The sequence below is a fragment of the Liolophura sinensis genome, chromosome 7 (genome assembly GCF_032854445.1).
Source record: "Liolophura sinensis isolate JHLJ2023 chromosome 7, CUHK_Ljap_v2, whole genome shotgun sequence".
In the NCBI taxonomy this organism is placed as follows: domain Eukaryota; kingdom Metazoa; phylum Mollusca; class Polyplacophora; order Chitonida; family Chitonidae; genus Liolophura; species Liolophura sinensis.
The window spans coordinates 22450785-22474743 of NC_088301.1; the positions used below are offsets into that span (position 1 = coordinate 22450785).

The window sequence follows — 23959 nt, forward strand, 5'->3', positions numbered from 1 at the left end:
CACCCTGTAACTTATGCTGGGGGTGTGTTACCTCTCAGCCAACGAGTCGTTAAAACTGCCGGTTTGTTGGTATAAACTCAGAACCTACGTCCAACATTCCGGTTTCCTGATCGTCAAGCGAAAAACAAACTGTAAAAATGTTTTATTAATTAAAAAACCAAACAGAAAAAAAAAAAACAAAACCAAAGTAAAAATAATATGATTGGCTAACAGAGATAAATTTCACAACAATGCTCAACAAATTATTTGCATTTTAGTAACAAAAACATTGACCTTTAAATGTCTGTATGATAGTGAATGTGGACTAAGCACAGTGAACAAAGCACTAAGGGTACTGAAACACTGTGAGGGACTGAAACCTAACACCTCTAAAGATACCTTCTTTAGCTTTTGAGAAACCTTCACTCAGTTTTTGATAAACCTCAAGCTTCTCAGAATACTCCTGAGCTTCTGAGAATCATTTTCCAGCTTTTGATGCAATTTCTGACAGCTTGCAGAAACCTTCAGCTTTTGAGAAACCTTGTTCAGCTTTGAAAAAACTTTTTCCAGCCTTGAAAAAACTTCTATTAGCTAAGAACAGTTTTGTTGTTTCACATAATCTACATGTGTATTCAGCACTGTAGAAACTACTCAGCAAGAAAGAAACCAGTAGGACTCACTTTCAAAAATGTTGATAAATTCAATATTAACCTTTTTTTCGAAATGCGTATAGCTGTGTTGTAATATAATATGGCAATGTGATTCATCAGACAGACAGCATACAGAGTTTCATGAAAGTCTATGGGACAAACAGAGACAGCAAATCTAGTTGAAATGGTGTGGTATGAGAGGAAACTTAAGCATACATCAAAACAAAAATTTAGTCAGACCTTGAACTCAGGGTGTTGCATCCCTCCACCCCTACCGCTATTTGTATGCGTCAAGGTTATGACATCTTCCAAACTACCACACGAAAAGCCATCTCCCCATGAGTCAACATTGCTGTACATCCAAGAAATGGTACAATTTTTTTACAAGGTTTCACCATGTACTTATTGGATTTTTGTTGACCGCCATACTCAAGAATTGTTCACTTATACAGGTACTATTGTGGTCAGTTTTATGAGTGGGGGAAACTGGAGAAAACCAATGACCTTTGGCAAGTTACTGACAACTTTTCCCAACAATGTGATGTACATACATGTATACATGTATGCACAATATATTGGTGAAAGACAAATGGTCTTGAACGAATTCTGCCCAAGGCCGGATTTGAACCAGCGCACTGTGTTTCTCCACGACTGAAAGGGGAGCACCTTTGACCATTATACCATAGCCTGCTCCATTAGGTACATAATACTATGGTTGATACATATTTATACATGCTTCCTGACATCCCCTATCTTGTACATGGAAGTGTTACTGATGGTGACAACAAAGATGATATAACTTCAGACAGATATCCACAAGTGACTGATCCATGTAAACCCTATAAAGTAGTAGTTTTCGTTTTTTTTTTTTCATACAGGTGAGGAAGACAAGATAAATATGTTTAACTAGTAAACAGACTAAAACTGGACATTGGTGATGAATAAAGTTTAAACAAAAATTGTGGCTCTCCCAACAAACACAGTAAATACAGCTTTACAGCAAATAAGATGATGGGGATTTCAGACTGCACATGTATGTCAGCCCAATGATCTCGGAATTCTGTGTTTAATGACTAAGCCATGTATCTCTGGCATATTGGGACACCTTCATATTCACTGGTGAATGGGAATCCTGATATACATATAGGATATTCAGTCTGGCAGTCATATTCATCAATTTGTTCCATGTTCTGTAGAGGTCAGGGAAAATCCACTTGATATCACAGGATATCCACATGTTTGCTGTTATATTGGGGTCACAGGATATCCACATGTTCACTATTCTGTGGGGGGTTACGGGACATACACATGTTCACTGATCTGTGAGGGGTCACAGAATGCCACATGTCCACTATTCTGGCCAAGTTACAGGACATTTACTTGCTCACTGCTCTGCAGGGGATTGTGGGTCTAAGTATGTAGGCGGTATCTTTCTGGCCAGGCCATTGTAATGGATGGGCTAACAGCTGAGGCCACAGAATATCCACATGTTCACTGTTCTGCAGGAATCCTGGGTCTAAGTATGTAGGCGGTATCTTTCTGGCCAGGCCGTTGTAATGGATGGACTAACAGCTGAGGCCACAGAATATCCACATGTTCATTGTTCTGCAGGAATCCTGGGTCTAAGTCTGTAGGCGGTATCTTTCTGGCCAGGCCATTGTAATGGATGGGCTAACAGCTGAGGCCACAGAATATCCACATGTTCACTGTTCTGCAGGAATCCTGGGTCTAAGTCTGTAGGCGGTATCTTTCTGGCCAGGCTGTTGTAATGGATGGGCTAACAGCTGAGGCCACAGGATATCCACATGTTCATTGTTCTGCAGGAATCCTGGGTCTAAGTCTGTAGGCGGTATCTTTCTGGCCAGGCCATTTTAATGGATGGGCTAACAGCCGAGGCCACAGGATATCCACATGTTCATTGTTCTGCAGGAATCCTGGGTCTAAGTTTGTAGGCGGTATCTTTCTGGCCAGGCCATTGTAATGGATGGGCTAACAGCTAAGGCCACAGGATATCCACATGTTCATTGTTTTGCAGGAATCCTGGGTCTAAGTCTGTAGGCGGTATCTTTCTGGCCAGGCCATTTTAACGGATGGGCTAACAGCTGAGGCCACAGGATATCCACACGTTCACTGTTCTGCAGGAATCCTGGGTCTAAGTTTGTAGGCGGTATCTTTCTGGCCAGGCCGTTGTAATGGATGGGCTAACAGTTGAGCCATGAAATCATAGATTTTTGTAGGATTTCTTGAGGCTTCAAATATATAGGAGAAGCCCTTGTAGTCCAAGTCACACAGACTATCAAATATCTCCTGAAACAACAAAACATCCAACAACATGGGTGAACAGAACAAGTCTGGTTGATGGGAAGCCATAAACATGTATTTAATACAACATGTACAAAGTAAAGCTGACAATGATTTGATTCTATGATGGTGCAATTGACGGGCACTTTACATAGTATATCTTCAAACAAGGCATTCAGTGAACGCTGATAGCTGGTACAATCGTGCAGTCCATAAAACTGCATAATTTTCAAGTCATGTTATATGTTCAAATATTTACCTTTAAACCACAATAAAGTAGAATGACAGTGTCATACACATGTATCATTCTCTAATTAGATAGTGCTAAGATCTTACCATTAAATCAACAAGAAAGGCCAAAATTATTATATCATCACAACTATGACTGTTCATCGTAGGACTGCAGAGCAGTGACTTCATAAGTTATGAAGTTGTAAATTATTGTGGTGGTGAAAGACACTGTGGGGAGTTCATGCACAAATTCACTGCAGACACCTTTGATATGCAAAATTGCAAACTGCATTTGGCAATCCATGTACTATGGGTGACAACTGCAACTCTGTGAATGGCTGAGGAAATGCTAAGCTATGAGGAAAAGAACTTCCTTCTTTGATATGCAAATCAGTCCTGACAATTAGCTATCTGTGCACTGTGGGTGGCCACTGCAATGCTATGATTGGCCAAAACCTTTGACCAAACTGGACACTGTCACTGCCATCGACAGTATCTGATTCCCCACTCACAATACCTCTCCTAAAGCTATCCAACATCGTTCAACTTTTGTTGACTCAACACCAAGTTGAATACTGTTGAGGTAAGTTGAGTGTCCCGTCCACACTACAACTCAGATAGGTCAACATTGTCCAACACTCTTGTTGTGCGTTGAGCTGCGTTTTTTTTACCAACTTGGAGGAAAATTTCCATCTTTTACTCCTGTATCAATGAAACTGTCTCATCCTGAGACCAGTTTCTCTCTTTCGCATTTGGTAACGCCATTTTGCCCAGGTCACATGCCTTAAGATGCCCGCTAATTGGCTTCCTCGACTCAACTTGTTGACAAAAAATACACACGTACATTTGTGATTCAACAATGTTGGATGGTGTTGAGTGTTATTGAACGAAGTAGACTAACCTGTCCAGACTACTCAAAACAGATCAACTTGTTGACTCAACTTTAAGTTGACTCTTGTTGAGTCAATGAGAGTTGAGTGATGTTGGAGAGTCTGGATGGGGCTCTACTTTGTACAGGAGAGATAAAAATCCCCTCAATCCGACTGTTTACAATTCAGTTTAAATTAGCCTAATGCACCAGATGTGCCTTTAATAGTAGGATATGCATAGTTTTACTTAAACTGCCCACATAGATACACATAATTAATATGAATATAATAATAATATATACAATTTATAATGCCCCATTCTTTGCAAAGTTAGGCAATAAAGCTAGAGAATAAAACAATCTGAAATGTTGTTAGGCTGGATTATTTAGGTAAGAGACATGTAATGAACATGCATCAAATTGGCTGAAATTTCACATAAATAGCTAAGTTTATCAAACTACAACTGATAATTCCCCAACTGTCTGCACACCACAATCATATCTCGAATTTGTATGTATATATGCTTGGAATTTTGCATTATACTTAACAATTTTTCAAGCACATAATGACGAGGTGTTATTTGGTATGTGTACATATACTGTGTCTACTTACGGCAGTGCAAGTTCATGGTGCCAAAGTGCTGCCGTCACTGAAGTATCATACCAAAGACACCAGACATGACACTTCACCCGCATTATACTGTAACATTATACTGACCACTCAGTCCTGTTTCCTTGCTCTGAGGCAGCAACAAGTACCATTTTTAAATCTTTGGTATGACCTGACTCTGGTTTGATCTTCAAGGTGGATGCTTTAAACATTAGGCCACCAAAGCAGTCCATGTTTGGAGTAAAACTTCACCGTCACAAAATGTTAACCAGACACGCAGGTGGTGGACAATATGAAAATGACAACTCATAGTTAGATCATACATATTGTTATATCTCAAACTGGTCATAAAATGCCTTTGACTGTGACAAGTTTGAGGTATGACCTTGACAGGTCAGCGACATGACCTTGACAGGTCAGCCACATGACCTTGGCCATGTTTGCAGGAGTGAATTTGACAGGTTTCAGATGTGACCTTGAAGCTCTGAGGTGTGACCTTGTCAGGTCTGAGATGTGACCATGACAGCCTTACACTTACCTCACACTTATTTTCTTCGCTGGAGGCTTCATGGATGTAGAAAGCGTCAACAAAAAAGTATGGGGAAGAAAACAGAGCCCTTTGAGCCTGAAACATAAACAGGGCTTATTAAATTATTGCTAGGTACAAATACATATACCTGTATGTGTGTGGCTCAGTCGGTTAGCGCGCTAGCGCAGCGTAATGACCCAGAAGCCTCTCACCAATGCGGTCGCTGTGAGTTCAAGTCCAGCTCATGCTGGCTTCCTCTCCGGCCATAAGTGGGAAGGTCTGGCAGCAACCTGCGGATGGTTGTGGGTTTCCCCCGGGCTCTGCCTGGTTTCCTCCCACCATAATGCTGGCCGCCTAATCTCCTAATCTCTTTAACTTTTGGAATCAACATTCCTAGTGCTGAAAGCAGAATATTACGTTTCCTTTCCAGCTATTTGGCAAAGTAAAGATGTGAGTATGTTGCTTATGTTAGATGGTCTCGCCACGATATGGCTGCAAAATTACTGACATGGCCTTAAGTCCTAATCATTCAGTTTCATTAGATGGTCTAAACAAAAATGAAAAAGAAACTAAATGTCACTGCTACAGTTACATGTATATTGGCTAAAAAGAGCAGAACCTGGTGTCCCAAAAATTAGAAGAAATTAAAAGAAAGTACATGTACAAGCTCATCTAGGTCAGATGGGCTTGTAATGCAGGCTCGAAGTTCTCCGTACAGCCAAACTTTCCCAGGAACCAAGCTGGGCCTTTCCTTGCTTGCAGTGCCAACTGGTTTATACAGCTGGGTACCACTAGGTCATGTCAAGCTGGCTGATAACCATCAGTGTTTGCAGAAACAAACCATCATGCACTATTTGGTTACTGAACAGTTCCACCTCAGATGATACCAACAGTGCTTCAGTTCGTAACTGATTTGTTACAGCTTTTTTCAGAACCAGTTGCGTTGTTGTGACATTACATATGTGACATGCCCATCTACATATGCCCTATAAAATGACAGTAGATTTCATCCACTAAAGTGCATTTTTACAGGCACAAAATATTATTCTTGGTAATGAACCTTACAATTTTTCAGGAGAATATCAGCCAATGTTCCAAACAAACCTCAAAACATCTCTCTAAAATCAGTAGAACTCTCCGAATCTGGGAAAATGGCCATGTTACTCATGGATGAAATTTCCCGTTATTTGGGGTAGTTACCAATGTGTTACAATCTGAAAAACTGGTTCATACTGTGCTGAGGCCTTTCCCTGCAGTACCACTCAGTCTGGAGCCAACTGGTAACAATCCTGTAATAAATGGCTATACTGTATTTTAGGACACTTTCTTAACCAGTCAACTGCATACAGGCGTGTGACCTTTGCACACTGACAGCTCCTAGGATAATCAATCTACATGTAACTAGGTGGGGGGGGGGGGGGGGGGGGGTCCCTTTGCACAGAATATTCGTGAGTGAGTGAGTGAGTGCTTGGGGATTAACGTCATACTTAACAATTTTTCAATCAAATGGTGACAAAAAAGTCCTTAGAACATATGTATGGTGCCTCCTTGTTGCAGGACAGATTTCCACCACTTTTTCGTCTAATGCCGCTTCACTGAGACGAATTACCGAAGGCAAGTAAGCCGCCTCACCCGAGCCATTATACTGCTACGAGTCAACCAGTCGTTGCACTATCCTCTTAATGCTGAATACTGAATGCCAACCGAGGAAGTTACAACTTCCTGTTTTTTTTTTAAGGTCTTAGGTGTGACCCGACCCAGGATTGACCCTGGATCTACCGCCTCCCGAAGTGAACACTCCACCAACTGTGTTATCGGGAATGGTAAGACTATTTGTGCACCACCACCATGACTACATAATCGCTCCTTGACTTATATGGTCATCATGCACAACAGGCCTCCTGCATTTCTTCAACATTTTAGCATGTTTGCAAGACTATTCTGATGGCAATATTCTGTGTAGACTGAAAAAATTATACTTTTTGTGAAGCCCTGAAATTGATCACCCCAACAAATGTAGTTTTGTCTTCAAAATCCAATTAAAAATGTGCATAAATTGCACTGAAACTAGCTCTTTCATATCAAAAAAAGGTTGAGGACATTGTTACATTGGATTAAACAGAAAATTGTTACTTTCTAATTTAATTTAATGTATGTAAGTGGTATTTCATGTTAATGGCATTTTGCCATTGAAAGATCGATTAAATGTCTGAGTGAGTGAACCACATGCAGGATTGTGAAATCTGTTCTCCTGCTTTCTAGCTCATCTCCTTCAGCTCATGCAATGTTGCACTGCCTAAGAATGGCTATTAACATACATTTCTAGACACAAGTCTTCCACCATGTTCACTTGAGGCATTTAAACTGCTTACATGATTGCAGGTACATGTATTGATCCACTCAGCACTCAAGATTCCAACTGCTGGTAGCAGTACAGACAACACAGATGTAAACTGGATTACTTTATTTACTTTATTTATATATTGGTGTTATTTTTAATATGCCATGCTCAAAAATACTGGGGCCTCCGTGGCTCAGTCGGTTAGCGCGCAAGCACAGCGTAATGATCCAGAAGCCTCTCACCAATGCGGTCGCTGTGAGTTCAAGACCAGCTCATGCTGGCTTCCTCTCCAGCCGTACGTGGGAAGGTCTGTCAGCAACCTGCAGATGGTCGTGGGTTTCCCCCGGGTTCTGCCCGGTTTCCACCCACCATAATGCAGACCGCCGTCGTATAAGTGAAATATTCTTGAGTACGGCGTAAAACAACAATCAAAAAAAAAAAAAAAAAAAAAAATACTCCACTTGTACGACTCATTATAACTCCACTCATTATAAACATGATTAAAAAAGTGCTTTCAGCCTTTTTTTACTTATTTATATATTTGATTGATGTTTTACACCATACTAATATTTCACTTTATGTACGATGGAGGCCAGCATTATGGTAGGAGGAAACCTGCCCGGTGACAGGCCCTCCTATGAACGGCTGTAGAAGAAGTCAGCTTCAGCTGGACTTGAACTCACTATAGCCGCATTGGTGAGAGGCTTCAGAGTCCTGATTTTACAGAGCTGCACCAGCCACTAATTGCCACAACGCCCCTCACATTAAAATTAAATCTGGAGATGATAAATATAACTTAATATCATTAAGTTCAACAGACATTTCTACATGTACATAAAGGTCTGCTCATCACACAAACGACAGATGAATTCTCATAGGCAAATGACACCAGCATCAGCCAAATACATACACATGTACATGCATAGCTAGCATAGCCTATATTTCTTCAACCGTTGATATCCCCCGCTCATCAATCACCCTCTAGTCTGAAATATCAATTAAACCCTCTGAACATAACCAGGAAGTCATGGTCTGATGTCAAAGACAGGCTTCCTTGCAGCTGCTGATGGTGACGAATGGCTTATGCAAGCAGATGAGATCTGACTGCTCCAGTTAAGCCTTGGCGGCTTACTGCAGGGTGGTCTGAGCCAGACATTGTGTCATCATGGCCATGCTACTATTCTGTACAAAACAGCACATCTCCATTTCGTTCCCCAATAACCGTTATTAACTTGGCCAGCTGCCAACCACCTTTACCATGTGATTACATAGTATGACAGATAAAAAAGTTACCTTGTATTTTAAATCGAATTCTTTCACAAAAAAGAGGACAATGAAAGGCACTTATGTTTAATTGCTAATTAACATCTTGAAAAAAAATTAACTACAAAAAAAGGAAAGGCTTTAAAACCCTATGCATTGGTAAGAATTTAAAAGCCATTATTGCTTTCTGTTTGAATAACTCCAATTGCAGCATTAATGAAAAACCACTAGTTTAAATATGCTAAAAACATCAACTTGCTCTCTGATGGTTTAATTAATAGTTGATGCATTTGTCTTAAATGGTAAAGAGTTGGTTCAAGTCACATACCAGGCTGTGAGAATGACTTTTATAATCATAGATCATAATCAGCATTAAGGTCAGAGAGAGCAGAAAGTTTGCTAACATGGCATAGTTTAGGCTAATGAATTAAAACGTTGCACGCAAGCAATATAACATCTCACAGAGGTCCCTACCCAAAATTTGGGGTATTTTCTTATCTGCATTTAGAACCTCTGTAGCATTTCCCACCTGATATTATCTCAATCAGCAAACCCTTGACGGGCCAAAATTGGCTTCTATTCTGCTGAAGGTGGCCATCAAAAATTTGCCTGAATGATCGTTCAGTTTGCACAGAGGTTGCTCAAATTCAAAAATGGGCGAACGATTTCTCGTTCATGCAAAATGGCACAGAAAAAGACGGAAGTAAATAAAAAGGTATTTTATCATTAATCCATGAATTACACAAAACTCATTTTTGCTTTAATAACCACACAAAGGTTTTGCAAGGTAAATACCACATAACTTTTTTTCTGGTTGAGCAGATTTTTTTTTTTGAACTCTTGACAAACTGTTAATATTTCAGACATGACATAAACCAGTGTCCACCCAGTATAATTTGTTGAATTCGACTTGCCGATTTAATACAAAATAAACTACATTTCACATACTGGATTCACATTGTACATTCTGTTGAATTGTATGAATTAAATGGCATTGCCCTCTTTCATTTTATTATTTGACGGGTCAGTACAACAAATCCCACCATGTGAATGCATACATGTATTACGGAAATGTTCTGGACAGGGTATTTTATGGTTATTGTGATGTTCAGATGAACTCCTGCACAAGTTATACAATTCATTCTCTTCAAATTGCATCTAAAGTTATACTTGACTGATTTAATTTGCTGACCATTTGGATAACATTTTTTTTTTTCACTGACAACGACATATCTTGTGATGAGGTTTACCAAGCCCACTACAGTTTTCCGTAAAGCTAAATGCTACATTACTGCTGAATTTTTGTAAGATATCACAAAAGTAAAAGATTTTATGAATAATCATGATGGCAAACAGAACTGGTAACTAAACTGAAAGCACAAAATTATACATGAAGTTAGTTTGTACCCATTTCTATTCAAATCCAAGGGAATGTATTCTGATAACTTTGAATATCCTGAGAGTTATGTCCCCTGAGTCTCCCTGAGTCACTGTTCCTCACTGGAGCAGCATGCCCGACAGGAACATATTCCCCAGAGCTTGCTGACATCAGCTAACTAGTGCATTTCCCTCAAAGCAAGTGCCAAACTAGTAAGTTTTCATCCTAAAACAGAATCAACCCTTATACCTACATTGGGACGAACATCCCAACATTGTACATATATGTAGCTATTTTAAATAGTTCCCCACACACGGAATATTGATGACGAGTCACATCTATAAGTAATGATTTGACACACAGAATTTGGATTAGTCAATTCCTGCCCACACAAACACCACTATGCAATGATATGGATGCTATATATTTTTTTTAATATTATAGATTTGTCTTGTTTTAAACACATGCTCAAAGTTTTTTGTATGAATCTGTGGCCTTACAAATTAGAGAAATCTACCAGTACAAGTTAATAGGTTTAAATGTTGACACCACAGCAAAAACATGTGGTTAGTCTCGTCAAAATGGCATCAAAAACATTAAAAGTCTCATTACACCGAGATCTCACCTAGAGTCGTGGAAGTTGGGCAAAATGGTATCAAATGAGAAGTAAAAGAAATGCCAGTGTGTTTCTCCTGGCCTCACTTAAACTTCATCCTGTGCGTCTTTTTGCCAGGAACATAAAGTGTCAGTCTTCTTTCATAAATAAAGCCAATACTGATAATTACATTGTATGAAAAGACTTTGGGCAACAATTTCTAAGGACTTATGCTCGAGTACTGAGTATTATTAAAATAAATTGTTGTCACCGCAGAGTGATTCTTGATTTTCATTGGTTGATACACGGTCACATGACATTCCGCACAACACGATGAACAATGATTACACGCTCAATGAAAGCAATATCATTGTCATTAAGTATCCCACGTTCACATGGCAATAGCCCACGATCTCGTGGTAACAAACAGTCTTGTGTGATTATTCTATCCACTTCAGTGTAAACAGTCAGACAATGGCTGACGTACAGTTCAGTAATTTAAAGTTCCAGCAGTTCTTTCTATTCTCCTTCCTTGCACGTGTTTTTATCACAAGTACAACAAATCATACACTTCATGGGATGCGATAGCAGAAATTGTCAGCTCTCAACAAGTGATGTTCAACTTCTACTCCTCCAATTTCCGTTTATGTGAAAAAAGACTGAAGGAACACCATACTACGACTCATCATAACTGACAGGTACATAACAATTCTGAAATATGGCAATAAACACCAAGCAAATAAATCTATCAAACAATTCTCTCTCTCACCTCTTTATGTGGAATCTCCAATGTGCAGTGGGACCGGCCATAAATCATGAGCAGGCGAACTATGTAGGGAGGGGGCAGCACTAGGGGGTCACCCTCTACAGTCGGCATTACCACTCTCTCGTATCTGAAACAAGAGTAAGGGCTTGAAATTAATGCTTGCATGCCTTTCCCAGGAAGGTAAAATATACTTGGGTCATCCACTGGCTAGACTAATGGATTTCAATGAAGAAGTTTGTAAATGCACTGTTCTTTGAAAAACAAGTAAAATATGATCCAACCAGAATCTTAGTTACAACCAGTAACCATCTTTTGTAAAATATTTATCAAATCTAGAACGATTGTTATTCACCTCATGTTGAAATACTAGACAAGGGAGACTACTTTCGTGTTGTAAAGCTGGTCTGATTGGACATTTGTAGGGTTTCACAAAAAGTAGTTTTAGCAACAAAGAATATTATCTTTAGAATATGCTTGGAAAAACACCTTGTAAACGAGCAAAAAGGTGGAAGAATTACAGTGTGTCACTTTGAAACATGCCCATTATTGAAGAACACTGAAGTCATTTTCAGAGGTCCCATCCAACCACAGGTGTGTTCCAAAAGTGTGCCATGTCAATGGGAGAGTGACCTCAGGGGAGACAATTTGGATGGGCCCTATTACATCAAGGTTTATAACCTGCACTTTACCTAGGGGTTTTGGCCAGTGTTTATTTGTCTGTTTGTGAGGAATTTTACATGAAGAAGGTGATGCACCAACATGGATGAAATTTTTGCACAGTCATGCCTTGGGACATGCACTAATCCATCATTTTGTTTTGTGGTGATTTGGATCCAGAATTCTTTACCATTGCGAGATATTTTTGTTTTATTGGGCAATAGTGCTTTCAGAGTATTGTGCTTTTTCATAAAGACTTTTGTGTCAATTTGATAAAACCATTTCAAAATCTTAAATCTTTGCCAAACACTCAGGCTTTGGCACTGAACGTTGAAATCTGGATACATCTGGCATAAGATATAAACACTGATGAGGAGGACAAATTTAAAATCGAAAAAATGAGCTTGAAGATTGTATTAAAATTTTGACTTTGTCAGGAATGTCTTTGTAGAAACCTTTCCAATACTAGAGTCAGGGTGAAGTTATGAAGCTTTATACCCATATACAAGTAACACAGGCACACAAAATGGCTCACATTGACTGAAAGACAGTGGACAGATCACAGCTCTCACATCCTCCTGTATCCTCAAGATCCTCAAGCAAATTCACCAGCTCGCGAGGATCATTGGTGAAATCCTTCACCTGTCACACAAAAAACAGATTTGTGTATGGATATTGTATCAGATATTGTATGGGTTTGACTGAAAAATATTGGCCAAGGCTATCCTTACAAAATTCTTGTTGGGGATAACCCAACCCTATCAGAGTTATTTATTTATTTATTTGATTGGTGCTTTTACGCTGTACTCAAGTATATTTCACTTTTATGACAGCAGTCAGCATTACGGTGGGAGGAAACCGGGCAGAGCCCGGGGGAACCCCAGAATCAACTGCAGATTGTGGCCAGATTTTCGCATGTACGTCCAGAGAGGAAGCCAGCATGAGCTGGGTGAACTCACCACCGTGGCACTGGTGAGACGCTCTTGGGCCACTGCGCCACACTGGTATGTTAACCACCTGGGCCATGAAGGCCCAGCCTATCAGAAAAAGTAGGGTGGATTGACTGAGACATTTTTTTTTTTATTCTGTCTAAAAATAAATAGGGATTTTAAAGAAATTAACATTGACTGACAAATAAAACAATAAATTTGGTGATGCCATTTTGCCATGTAAAAGCTATTTAGAGTGACGTCACAAAGCCTAGGAACTCTCCCGTACAATCGGTATTTAACAATATGACAATGAGAAAATACAAAAAAAACACCTGATACCCAACGAAAGAGTATCAGCTCTGTTCTGTGTTCAAACAGTCGATGTTTCTTTAAGTTTAGCACCCGGGTCAGGGCGACGTTCATGAACATTTAGTGGTCCCGCTCATCCTGCATGGGTGTAAGCATTTGGCCTAGCTAGCTGTACTGACTTTAGGGAATTTACCGAACATAGCAGGACCTTCTGATTGATAACATACCCTTTCATTCAGATTTTAGGAAGATGTTTTTGAAATAACTCTGACCTTGCCAGGGAAAAAAAATAAAGCAAAGTCACAATATTTTTCATCAAGCAATGACTCTCCCCAGGCAGTTTTCTTGCCAGCTCACCCTGACAAGTTACTGCAGTATCCTGCCCAACATGTACGAGCTGTGTAAGGGGCAGCTGTTCTTAGTCCCCTGTTCATAGATGTCTGGTTCAACATGCATCAGTGTAACACTTAAACTAACTGCAAAATCCACTTTATTGCACCGATACGTGTCTACCCACTATAAGAAACCACACTGACAATTGAGAGCTAATAGGTTTCTTGACATGACAGCCAATGATCACATGACGCTTTCAGTGCTAGTGATTGGCCAAGTTCATAAGGGCTTCTACAACATGGCTACTTGGAGTGAATTGTCCGTCATTGCCACATGCCCAATGCTGAACTTTTTTTTACATATTTTTCTGTTATATCTCTGTCCTATTTAATTTTTCCTGTGTATATAAAGTGGCAGATTTTATGTTCACTTTAAAACATGATTCTAAACATTAAAATTCTATTAACTATCATTTCTTCTTAAAGGTTAAAGAAACAGAATTACTCAACACTGCAAAATCAAGAGCACTTTTATTCTGAGAGAAGAACAAGTTGTTCTATTATTGAAAGAATTAAATATTCAAAACTATTCAAAGCCAGCCTGAATTGTGGTCTTCTTGGTCTCCTTATGGCCTTAAGTCAAGATGTTTGTCAAACAGATGACAAAGAGTGTCAAACAGATGGCAAAGAGTGTCAAACAGATGGCAAAGAGTGTCAAACAGATGGCAAAGAGTGTCAAACAGATGGCAAAGAGTGTTGGTTTACTCTATGTATTCTACTTTTGCTCAGCCCATAAACCTGACATTCTTCTGCCTTCATTGTATAAGGAGCCTTAATCGCAATATATTATAGAATGAATGAATGCTTGGGGTTTAACGTCATACTAAACGATTTTCAGTCATATGACAATGTGTCTTCTTGTGGCAGGGAGAGTCCATGCCGCCAAAGTATTGCCACCACAAGTACCATTTTGAAAGTCTTGACCCGACCTGGGTTTGATCCTGGGTCTCCAGACATCCAGTATTAAAGTTAATGACATTTGTGAGGACATTTGTGCAGTCTTGCCTTCACTGAAGGTTTATTTATTTATTGTATTGATGTTTTACACTATTCTCAAGAATATTTCACTTATATGACATCAGCCAGCACTATTCTGGGAGGAAACCGGGCAGAGCCCTCGGAAACCCATGACCATCCGCAGGTCATTAGCAGACCTTCCCATGTATGACCAGAGAAGAAGCCAGCATGAACTGGACTTGAACTCACAGCGACCACATAGGTGAAAGATTCCTCCTTCAATGAAGGTCATTTGATGAAGGAAACACACATGTCACATGGGAAAGAATTCTGGTCTCTTCCTCTCATAAAACTCATTCACATTGTCTAAGGGTTAAATTCTTGAGTATGTTGTTCAAGAAGAAAAAACCCCCCCAAAAAAAAAAATTAAATAAATGAAAGCTCACCCAGATAGCCGAGTCCTGCAGTAAAATCAGGGCAAACTCATGACGCGAGTCCATGCGATGCTTGCTGTGTACATAAAACCCCAAGGCTCGCTTCACCAGCTTCAAGGGAGCGAATTTATCACTGAAAGTAAAACAGATATGAACAGTCTGATCAAAAAGATATGAACAGTCTGATCAAAAGGGTATGAATGGTCTGATCAAAAAGATATGAGCAGTGTGATCAAAAAGATATGAACAGTCTGATCAAAAGATATGAATGGTCTGATCAAAAAGATATGAGCAGTGTGATCAAAAAGATATGAACAGTCTGATCAAAAAGATATGAATGGTCTGATCAAAAAGATATGAGCAGTGTGATCAAAAAGATATGAACAGTCTGATCAAAAGATATGAATGGTCTGATCAAAAAGATATGAGCAGTGTGATCAAAAAGATATGAACAGTCTGATCAAAAAGATATGAACAGTCCGATCAAAAGGATATGAATGGTCTGATCAAAAAGATATGAATAGTCTGATCAAAAAGTATTTCACCTAAAGTTTTCTATAATATAAACAGTCAGAAGCATATATAGGTCTTAAAATGATCTTTTGATCCCAGAGTTAAAGCCTTTTCTAATAAGAAATCAATCAAGATTAGTCAAAGCTCTTCAGTGCTTCCAGGTGGATGAATCAATCAAAATCAATCAGAATACATCCAAATCTGTGTCCTGAAAAATGCTTACAGTAGTACATATCACTATATGTATTTGCTGAGTGACACTAACATGTGCATGGAACTGTAAGGCTACATTACTACAGTGATATTATGTGGATGAATCAATCAGAATCAATCAGAATAAATCAGAATTTATAATAATAATACTTTACCTTATTTGCTGACTGACACTTACAAGTATACAACAGTATGGGAACACAACCATATATCCAGTTTATTCTCTTCACTTTCCCAGAGTTAGAAGAGCAAGTACAAAAACAAATGGCGTAGGTCTGATTCATTTTCGTTTACTAAAACCAATTGAAAACTATAATTTGAAAAACACATGTTCGGTTTTTATTTTGGATTTTCTAGAAGCAGTCCATGAAGCATTGCTGGGGAGGGTAGGGTCGTGGTGTGTGTGGGGGTGTGGGGAGGGCAGGGGGGTAAGGGTGGGTGGGTGTCAGAGGTTCAGGGGTGGGAAGGAGTGGGTCAGCTTTGAATCATTTTACATGACTGAACCGAACTGAGAATGGTTGAAAAACCAAATATTTAACATACTTAAAAAAAAAAACAAAAACGGACATACTTACCATTTATTATCACAAAACACTTATTTTGGATCAACATGTATGTCAAGCTTTCCACTAGGCACTTAATATTCAATATCCATGAAAGTGAAGCACTAAATAAATCCCATACCAGAAATAATCCATTATATCCGTGGAAAGTAGCTTACCCTGCTCTGGTTCGAAACATTGGTTTATCCATCTCTGAACTGAAATCTAAGCATATTACCTGCAACAAAACAGAAAAGTGTTATTAACAAACTAATCTTAATGTTACAGACTATAACATTTGGTCGACTACTGGATCTAAAAAATACAGCTATGAAATACAAAATTCCAGAACACATATTAAACAACTAATAACTATATAGCTAGGTAAATTATGTGTCCTTCAATCAGCATGAAACTAATGCACATATGTACCAATTTTGGTACCTGGTCTCCTGGTCTACGCCAAGATGCATGCAACTGTAGCAGGAATATTTAGCTTCTTTTTTCTTTCACATGGTTAGTCTATCTAGTGAGGAACATGTTCAATACTTTTCATAAAAAAAAAAAAAAAAAAAATGGAGAGAAATGTAATTTCTGCTTTCAGCACTACTAATATCTGTCCTAAAATTTAGAAAAAGGGTAGGTGCATTTTCAAGCAGTTTTCCATCCTTGACTTCTTGTTCAGTAATTCTTCAACTTTTTTGCATATCTGCAAGAAGTTTACTCAAACATATTCTGAAGACATTATTCCATGCTGACCGATAAAATTATACTTTTTGCGAAACCCTGAAACTGGCCAATCAAACCAATGTAGTCTTGTCTCCAAAATCAAATTAACAAGGCATTCAGAGAGTCTCACCAGCTCGCCTGCTACAGCAGTCAACTAGACAATGGAATCAGAATAAAGATAAAAGTTGTGTTGAATAGTGTTGTTGTGGTAAAGACGTCATTGTGGGAAGTTCCTGCACAAACTTCAGGCAGTGGTCTTTGATGTGAAAATTGTGAACTGCAGGCAGCTATCCATAAACAATTCCAACACTGCAAATAGCTAAGCAAATGTTGAGGAATGGTAGTAAAAAAACTTCAATGTGGAGTGTTCGAGTACCAATTCGCTGGAGTGATCTTTGACATGCAAATTGCTTCCCATCATTGACTATGAGTGTATTAAGGCTGGCCACTGCAGCCCTCTGATTGGCTGAGCAAATACTCAGCTGACAACAATCACTGTCTGCGTGGATGGTTTAAACATTCCGTCACAGTGTCATGGGTTCCTAGTACTAATGCAGATGTGGAAAGCTTTCTACAGATTCCGTGTACACCAGATAAATTGGTACATGTATATACCAAGGTAAATTCTTACACTATGCAAATCTGGTAAAGCAGAGAGACAAAAAGCTCATCTAGATAAATGATTGCATAAGCAACTGTAGCCCTTTCAAGAGAGGTTTGTAGAAATACATATTTATGGGAGAACAGAATGAAGTCAATCTGACTGTGTGTCCACAAAACAGGAAGATGGTAAAATCGCCAGAGGAACCCAATAATCTTGTTCTTCTACATACAGGTAGGCATGTGCATAAAAACTGTAGCCCTACATGAAACTTTTCTTGATTACAAAAATGGTAAATCTGGCAAAGTCCATAAATCTCATCAGCAATAAAATCACAGAAACCCTGTATAATAAAAATTGTTGTCCTGCATGGAGGCCTAATTTCTTGAGAACACGTTCTCTACAGAAAGCAAATTGAAGTTTGCATGTATATAACTATCAATCTATCAATCAAAACCATTAAAAACCATTCACAAAGCCTGTAAAACAAAAACCAATGAAACAGTTCAACCTTCCATCAGAACAGCAGTAGATGTACACAGGCGAGAAGAAAGAAAGAAAAAACAACAACAAGAACAAAACATAACTTTCAATCGCTCCATGTATGGTTTCCAAAATATAATATGTGACGTGTGATAGCCCATTATACAGGAGCTAAAAAATGAAAAACCTTAACCTGCCATCCAAAAATGTGCATTTACACACCATACCTTAGATTAGGGAGCAAAAAAAAAAGCCTAACCTTCAATCCATGTATGATAGTCCAATATATAACGGCTAATAACCCCTCCGCCTCCCACCTCCCTCACACACACACAATACCTCGCCTTACTTCATACAGGCTAGCTAGAAATGTGCATAAATTGCACTGAAAGTTGATCTTAGTTTCATATGCGAAAAGACTGATGAATTAGGGTAGTTTTGTTTCCTCTTTCACATTTCTCTTTCATGATCTAGGCTGTTTTTGATCTGTGACAAAATCTGTTCACATGGTAATGTACATGTAAATAAAATGAACAAACGAATGAAACAATGAATGAATGATTGCTTAACCTGAATGAATGAATGAATGAATGATTGCTTAACCTGAATGAATGAATGAATGAATGATTGCTTAACCTGAATGAAAGAATGAAAGATTGCAGATTATGTCCCACCACCACTTTTTTAGCTTTATTGTGTTGAGATCCAATATGTACAGTGGTGTGCATTAGAAATAGATTGTTAACTGAAAGTCAAATCAATATACAGTCAAAGCAAGCCAGGGCATGCTGGTAACTATGTGGAAGTTAGGTTGCAACAATTTTATTTTGGTATTTTATAGGCCAGCCAACACTAAAAAATCTAAGTATGGAATAAAATAAAAACTGAAAATCCACCCTTCAATCTCGCGCGACTTTGACATTTTTACGATTTCCGTGTTTCTCAAGGCTTTATGATCAGGTAAACATGTCACCAACATCAAACATGGCCGGGACAGTCCACATTTCCACTAATTCATAAAATCAGGGTGATTTTCCAGTTTCCCTTTTATTTTTATACCTTTCCTGTGACATAGAAAAAAGGTTTATTCTGCCCATTTAACAACAATTTAAACTGGTGTGGCCTTAGTGGGACAAATCTTGGCAGCTAAACAACAGAGAACAGAAGAATAGTCAACACTTACGATTTTCTCTGGGCAGTTAACCCTCGGGCATAGCAGCTCATACATGGTGCCATCTTCCTCTTGGGGCGTCCTGCTTGTGGACTTCACCCCATCTTGGTCCTTTACCTGGGGGTGGGGGTTCTGGTTGTGTCCAAGCTGGCCAGATTTAACCTTACTGACGTTGACCACTGAAGGGTCAGGACCAGAATCAGTTTTATCCTCAATGGACTTCTCTTGTTGCTCACCCAGTGACTGCTCACCAATCCCTCCAGCTGGCTGTTTGCTCACTGCCTGCTCACACACTGCTTGTTTGCTCACTGACTGCTCACCCACAGACTGTTTGTCAATTGCCCGCTCACCTACTGACTGCTTGATCACTGACTGCTCACCTACTGATTTTTTGCCCACTGATTGTTTGCCCAATGATGGCTCACCTGCGGGCTGCTCACCAGCTGGATGCTGGACAACATCTTCGTTGACTGTCGAAACCCCAGGGATTGGCTGACTGTATGGCGGGTCCTCTATCACATCATACTCATCTATGACCATGGAGACAATCCTCTGCTCTCGACTCTCCATGATTCCTGCAAAGATTTAAAAAAGAACTGTATAATACAATGATCACAATTATTAAATACACCAAGTGATCTAAACCTATTAAATATTATTACACAGGCAATTGCTTTTCCAGTATCATGTTGTGTTGCTTCAAGGAATGAATATTGTTCGCTATATTATAACCAATTCAACAGTTTCATCTCTGAATCTTCTACATGTATTTGTGATGCAGAACTGTCCAGTGACTGCGGAGAGCTTTTTAAATTAGCCAGTCTCGAACATCCGAGCATATGCTGTTTTCCTTGTTATGATTCGAAATTCTCACAAACATTGCCATGACATGGATTTTCAAAATTGGCACTTTACATTAAAAATACGATGTTTTCACCTCACACAGCAAGATGAGTGTACAGTACAGTCAAATCCTAACCATCAATCCTACGCCCACTGTGGCTGGAGGATACGCTGTCGGCCCATGGTCAGCTTGTGCACCCTCGTGCACCATGCACCCTCATATGTGCACCGTGACACGATCCTACAGCCATCGCCAGGGGACTGTCGGCCCATAATCATCAAATGTTTTAATGCTAAATACGGAACGATTTACTGAACACCATCATGTCTGTTATAGCTCGCAGCATATTTACTTGCACACGAATTTTGCATAAAATTAAGAGTTTCAATAGCTTACTGTTTGGGATCCCTACTGGTTAGAACCGCCACCCATATATAACTTTCTCTTGAGGACAGGGGATTCAAGTTTGCACCGGGCTTAACTATTTATTAAATAACAAGCCTACAAGGCATTTATCTCAGAGTTATGTGCCCACAAACATCTGTATATGCAACACATTTCTTTTGTTTGAAGTCTGCGATGTACATGACGGCTCTACACAACCGTGGCAGTGTGTTATAACTTGGAAATGAACTCGAGTTGTTTGGCTTATCAGCAAATTTATCACAGTTTCATGTTGGATACAAAATTACGTTGGCATATGTGACTTTATTGTGATGTGTTTCAGCCTGCGTGCTTATATACTCTTCAAAACCCTTTATTGAAAATGTATATCTAATGAGTCATATCTGTATATCACACAAGGCCCACCATTTATAAAATTACAACCGATGACATGTATAAACATCAGCATGTTCATATTTTTCCCTTTAAGCCTGAGTCCTTAAAGTGTATCCGAAATTTCACAATTGTTGATCCTATGGTTTATTAATTTTTTTAAACACAAAAAGGTGTTTATTTATAAGATGAGCGCAATCCTACGTAGCCTTTATATATGTGTGAAGGCATGAAATGTTGGCCCCAGGCCTATATATATATACAGATGCATCCTAAGTCTTGCGTAAAATGAAGTCATAAAATGTATTACAGATTTTGAGACAATTCCTCTACCTATCCATGCATAAATATTATGAAAATACACCAAAGAAAATAAAAATCAAAAACAGAGAATTTCAGTGCTGGTAAAAAAAATCTGTTAGCACAATTCCAATCCAATTTTTACTGTTACTTTAGAAAAGCCCAAATAATTACCTTTCATGAAATATCAGCCTCGTCTGTGCATGTGTCATGTTCAAAATCAGTAATAAAGTTCTAAAAATTTATAGAGAAAGTCGAGTGAATAAAACAAGACCTACACTGGACATATATGTCTGATGTCATTACATCAAACTCCAGTGAGTGAATGAATGTTGTAATATGATACAATGATCATATTACTGACACTCCATCATGCATGAAGTGTCAACAGACTGTGGGCCGACCCCGAGCCGACCCAATGCCGACCCTACGCTGACGATACGCAATGGATGACGGTGTGTTTGATCAGGGTCCGGCCAGGGTCGGCGTACGGTGTGCGTATGATACATGGATCATCTGACCCCAATGGGTGTAGGATTGATGGTTACGATCCGGCTGTACTGTATTTGGAATGGATTATTAAATATTGTTGCACAGCACTTGTGAAATACAATCCTATAAAATGTGATATCAATTTGGAACAGTGTCTCCTCAGGCTGGGCGAAATAGGTGGTAAAGACAATATCCTCTGTGCCTCTGTCCCATACATCGTGCTAAAATCAATGAATTCTTAGGTATTGATAAATGCAATTTGTGTCATTAAGCATTAGTTTATAGCACATTCTTATTGTTGGTTGAAGGCCTAGACAGTGAGAGCACATTCCATTTAAAAACCTAATGCAGTTGCCATGGCAGTTTGTTATGACATTAGGCAGCTGTTGGAGGCAAAAATTACCCATCAAATTATTTTAATATATCTGCATGGCCTCACACTTGTAGACACTTATGTTCCTTGCCTATTCCTCAGTTGATTTATGGCAAGCACAACGCTGATCGGTTAAAATAATTAATGGGCCACAAAGGGCGGAGATTCCTGGCTGATGCTCAGTGACAATGGCTATACTAATTGTCTTAACATATTTCAGGATAGTTCAATTAAATCAAGCATTGAGGTCTATTTTCAACAATTTCTGATATTTACCTGCCTCAACTTTCATCGTTAAATTAAAAAACGGCAGCACACTCCGATTTCTAGTGTGCATTAAAGAGAATAGGACCTTTACTACCACTCCTGCAAGTATAAATCCATTCCCGAGTTGAAATGTTACTTAAATCTATAGAAATATTTCCTTCTCGCTTGTTAAAATAACTTTGTGCTGTCATGGAGAGTCGGGTGTTCTAAAATCTCAGCATCGCGATCCAAAAAATACGGAAATCAAACTAACAAAACAAAACCACGCAACCAGCCTTACATGACAACTTTACCAATGATTTCATCAGTCATAATGGATGTAGAATAGAAAGCACAATTTGTCCGATCAGTCGATCAGAAAAATTCATTCTAAAGGTTCCAGTCAAGTGAGTCAAGCCATGTTTTCTGACCGTGGCCACAGATACAACCCGGATATGGGATACACCTGTTGCGCTGTGCACGTACACCATGATTTTGAAGACATAACAGCAACACTTTATCAGATTTTCTGCACATGACTAGTCTGAAATGAATTTAAACATGTATGAGTGATTGAAAGCTTCATTTTCCATTCAATCCTCAACAGAAATTGGCATGCGCTGCTGTTTTAGACTAGATTTGAGACAGGTAAATATCACAGTTTTGAAAATGGACCTCAACGTTTAATTTAATTGAATTAATTTCACATGGGCATGTATTTGCACCAGGTTTTTAAATGGAGTATGCTCTGAGGCTGGTTTGGGGCGATCCCTTGCCGAACAAAATTCTGCCAAATGTAACGTCAGTGCAATCTCGGATCTCACTGAATTCAAATTTCAATATATAACAATTATAAAACTAAAAACTGAAGCATTCACTTTTATCTTGATTTACCTTGATTTATATCACAACTAATAATTTACAGATAGCGTAGGTGTTTTTTGCAGTTAGTAACATTTATTACCGACATCCATTTGAACATAAACACTGAACATAGCTTAATTAAATGAAGTAATTAATTACTACATGCTCTCACTTTCGTTTCATGCAACTACCGGTACTGCAACAACAACAACATCGGTAAAACAGATGTGTCGGTGAACTTCTTCTTCGAAAGGCTTTTCACAGTCGCCGACTGTCTTCATCTGTAGGTAAGTCGTCGTTGAATATACCACATTTTACCCAGTGACGGACACACTGAAATAACTTCTGTAATATCTTGGTTATCCGCCAAAGTAACAGGAACTCATTCAACTCTGACAACCACCGCGCAAAGCACTTTGGGTAGCAAACTGCGGGCAGTGGTAGTCCCAGCAGTACCCAGTTCGATTCATTCAATATACCGTATTCGTTAACACTGTAAAACAGTCATATTCAGTAGAATTGGGAGGCACACGGAATTATCTCGTCTTAAGCGATTTTTCCTTAATTACATTAACTGTTTAATGTAACTCATATATAGGCCTACATGTACATTGTTCTT

General features: G+C 39.0%; 1 protein-coding gene across 1 annotated transcript; it reads right to left on the minus strand.

Moving 5' to 3' along the window:
• Positions 1-197: 197 nt before the first annotated feature.
• Positions 198-23731, minus strand: LOC135470049 (BRISC and BRCA1-A complex member 1-like). Its single transcript, XM_064748760.1, has 8 exons — positions 23513-23731; positions 19457-20019; positions 16640-16698; positions 15205-15325; positions 12704-12810; positions 11515-11638; positions 5178-5264; positions 198-2936 (listed from the first exon to the last, which is right to left on the minus strand). Exons 2-8 carry the CDS (start codon positions 20012-20014, stop codon positions 2757-2759), a joined length of 1236 nt encoding a protein of 411 aa, XP_064604830.1. The 5' UTR covers positions 20015-20019; positions 23513-23731; the 3' UTR covers positions 198-2756.
• Between the last annotated feature and the right edge of the window lie 228 nt (positions 23732-23959).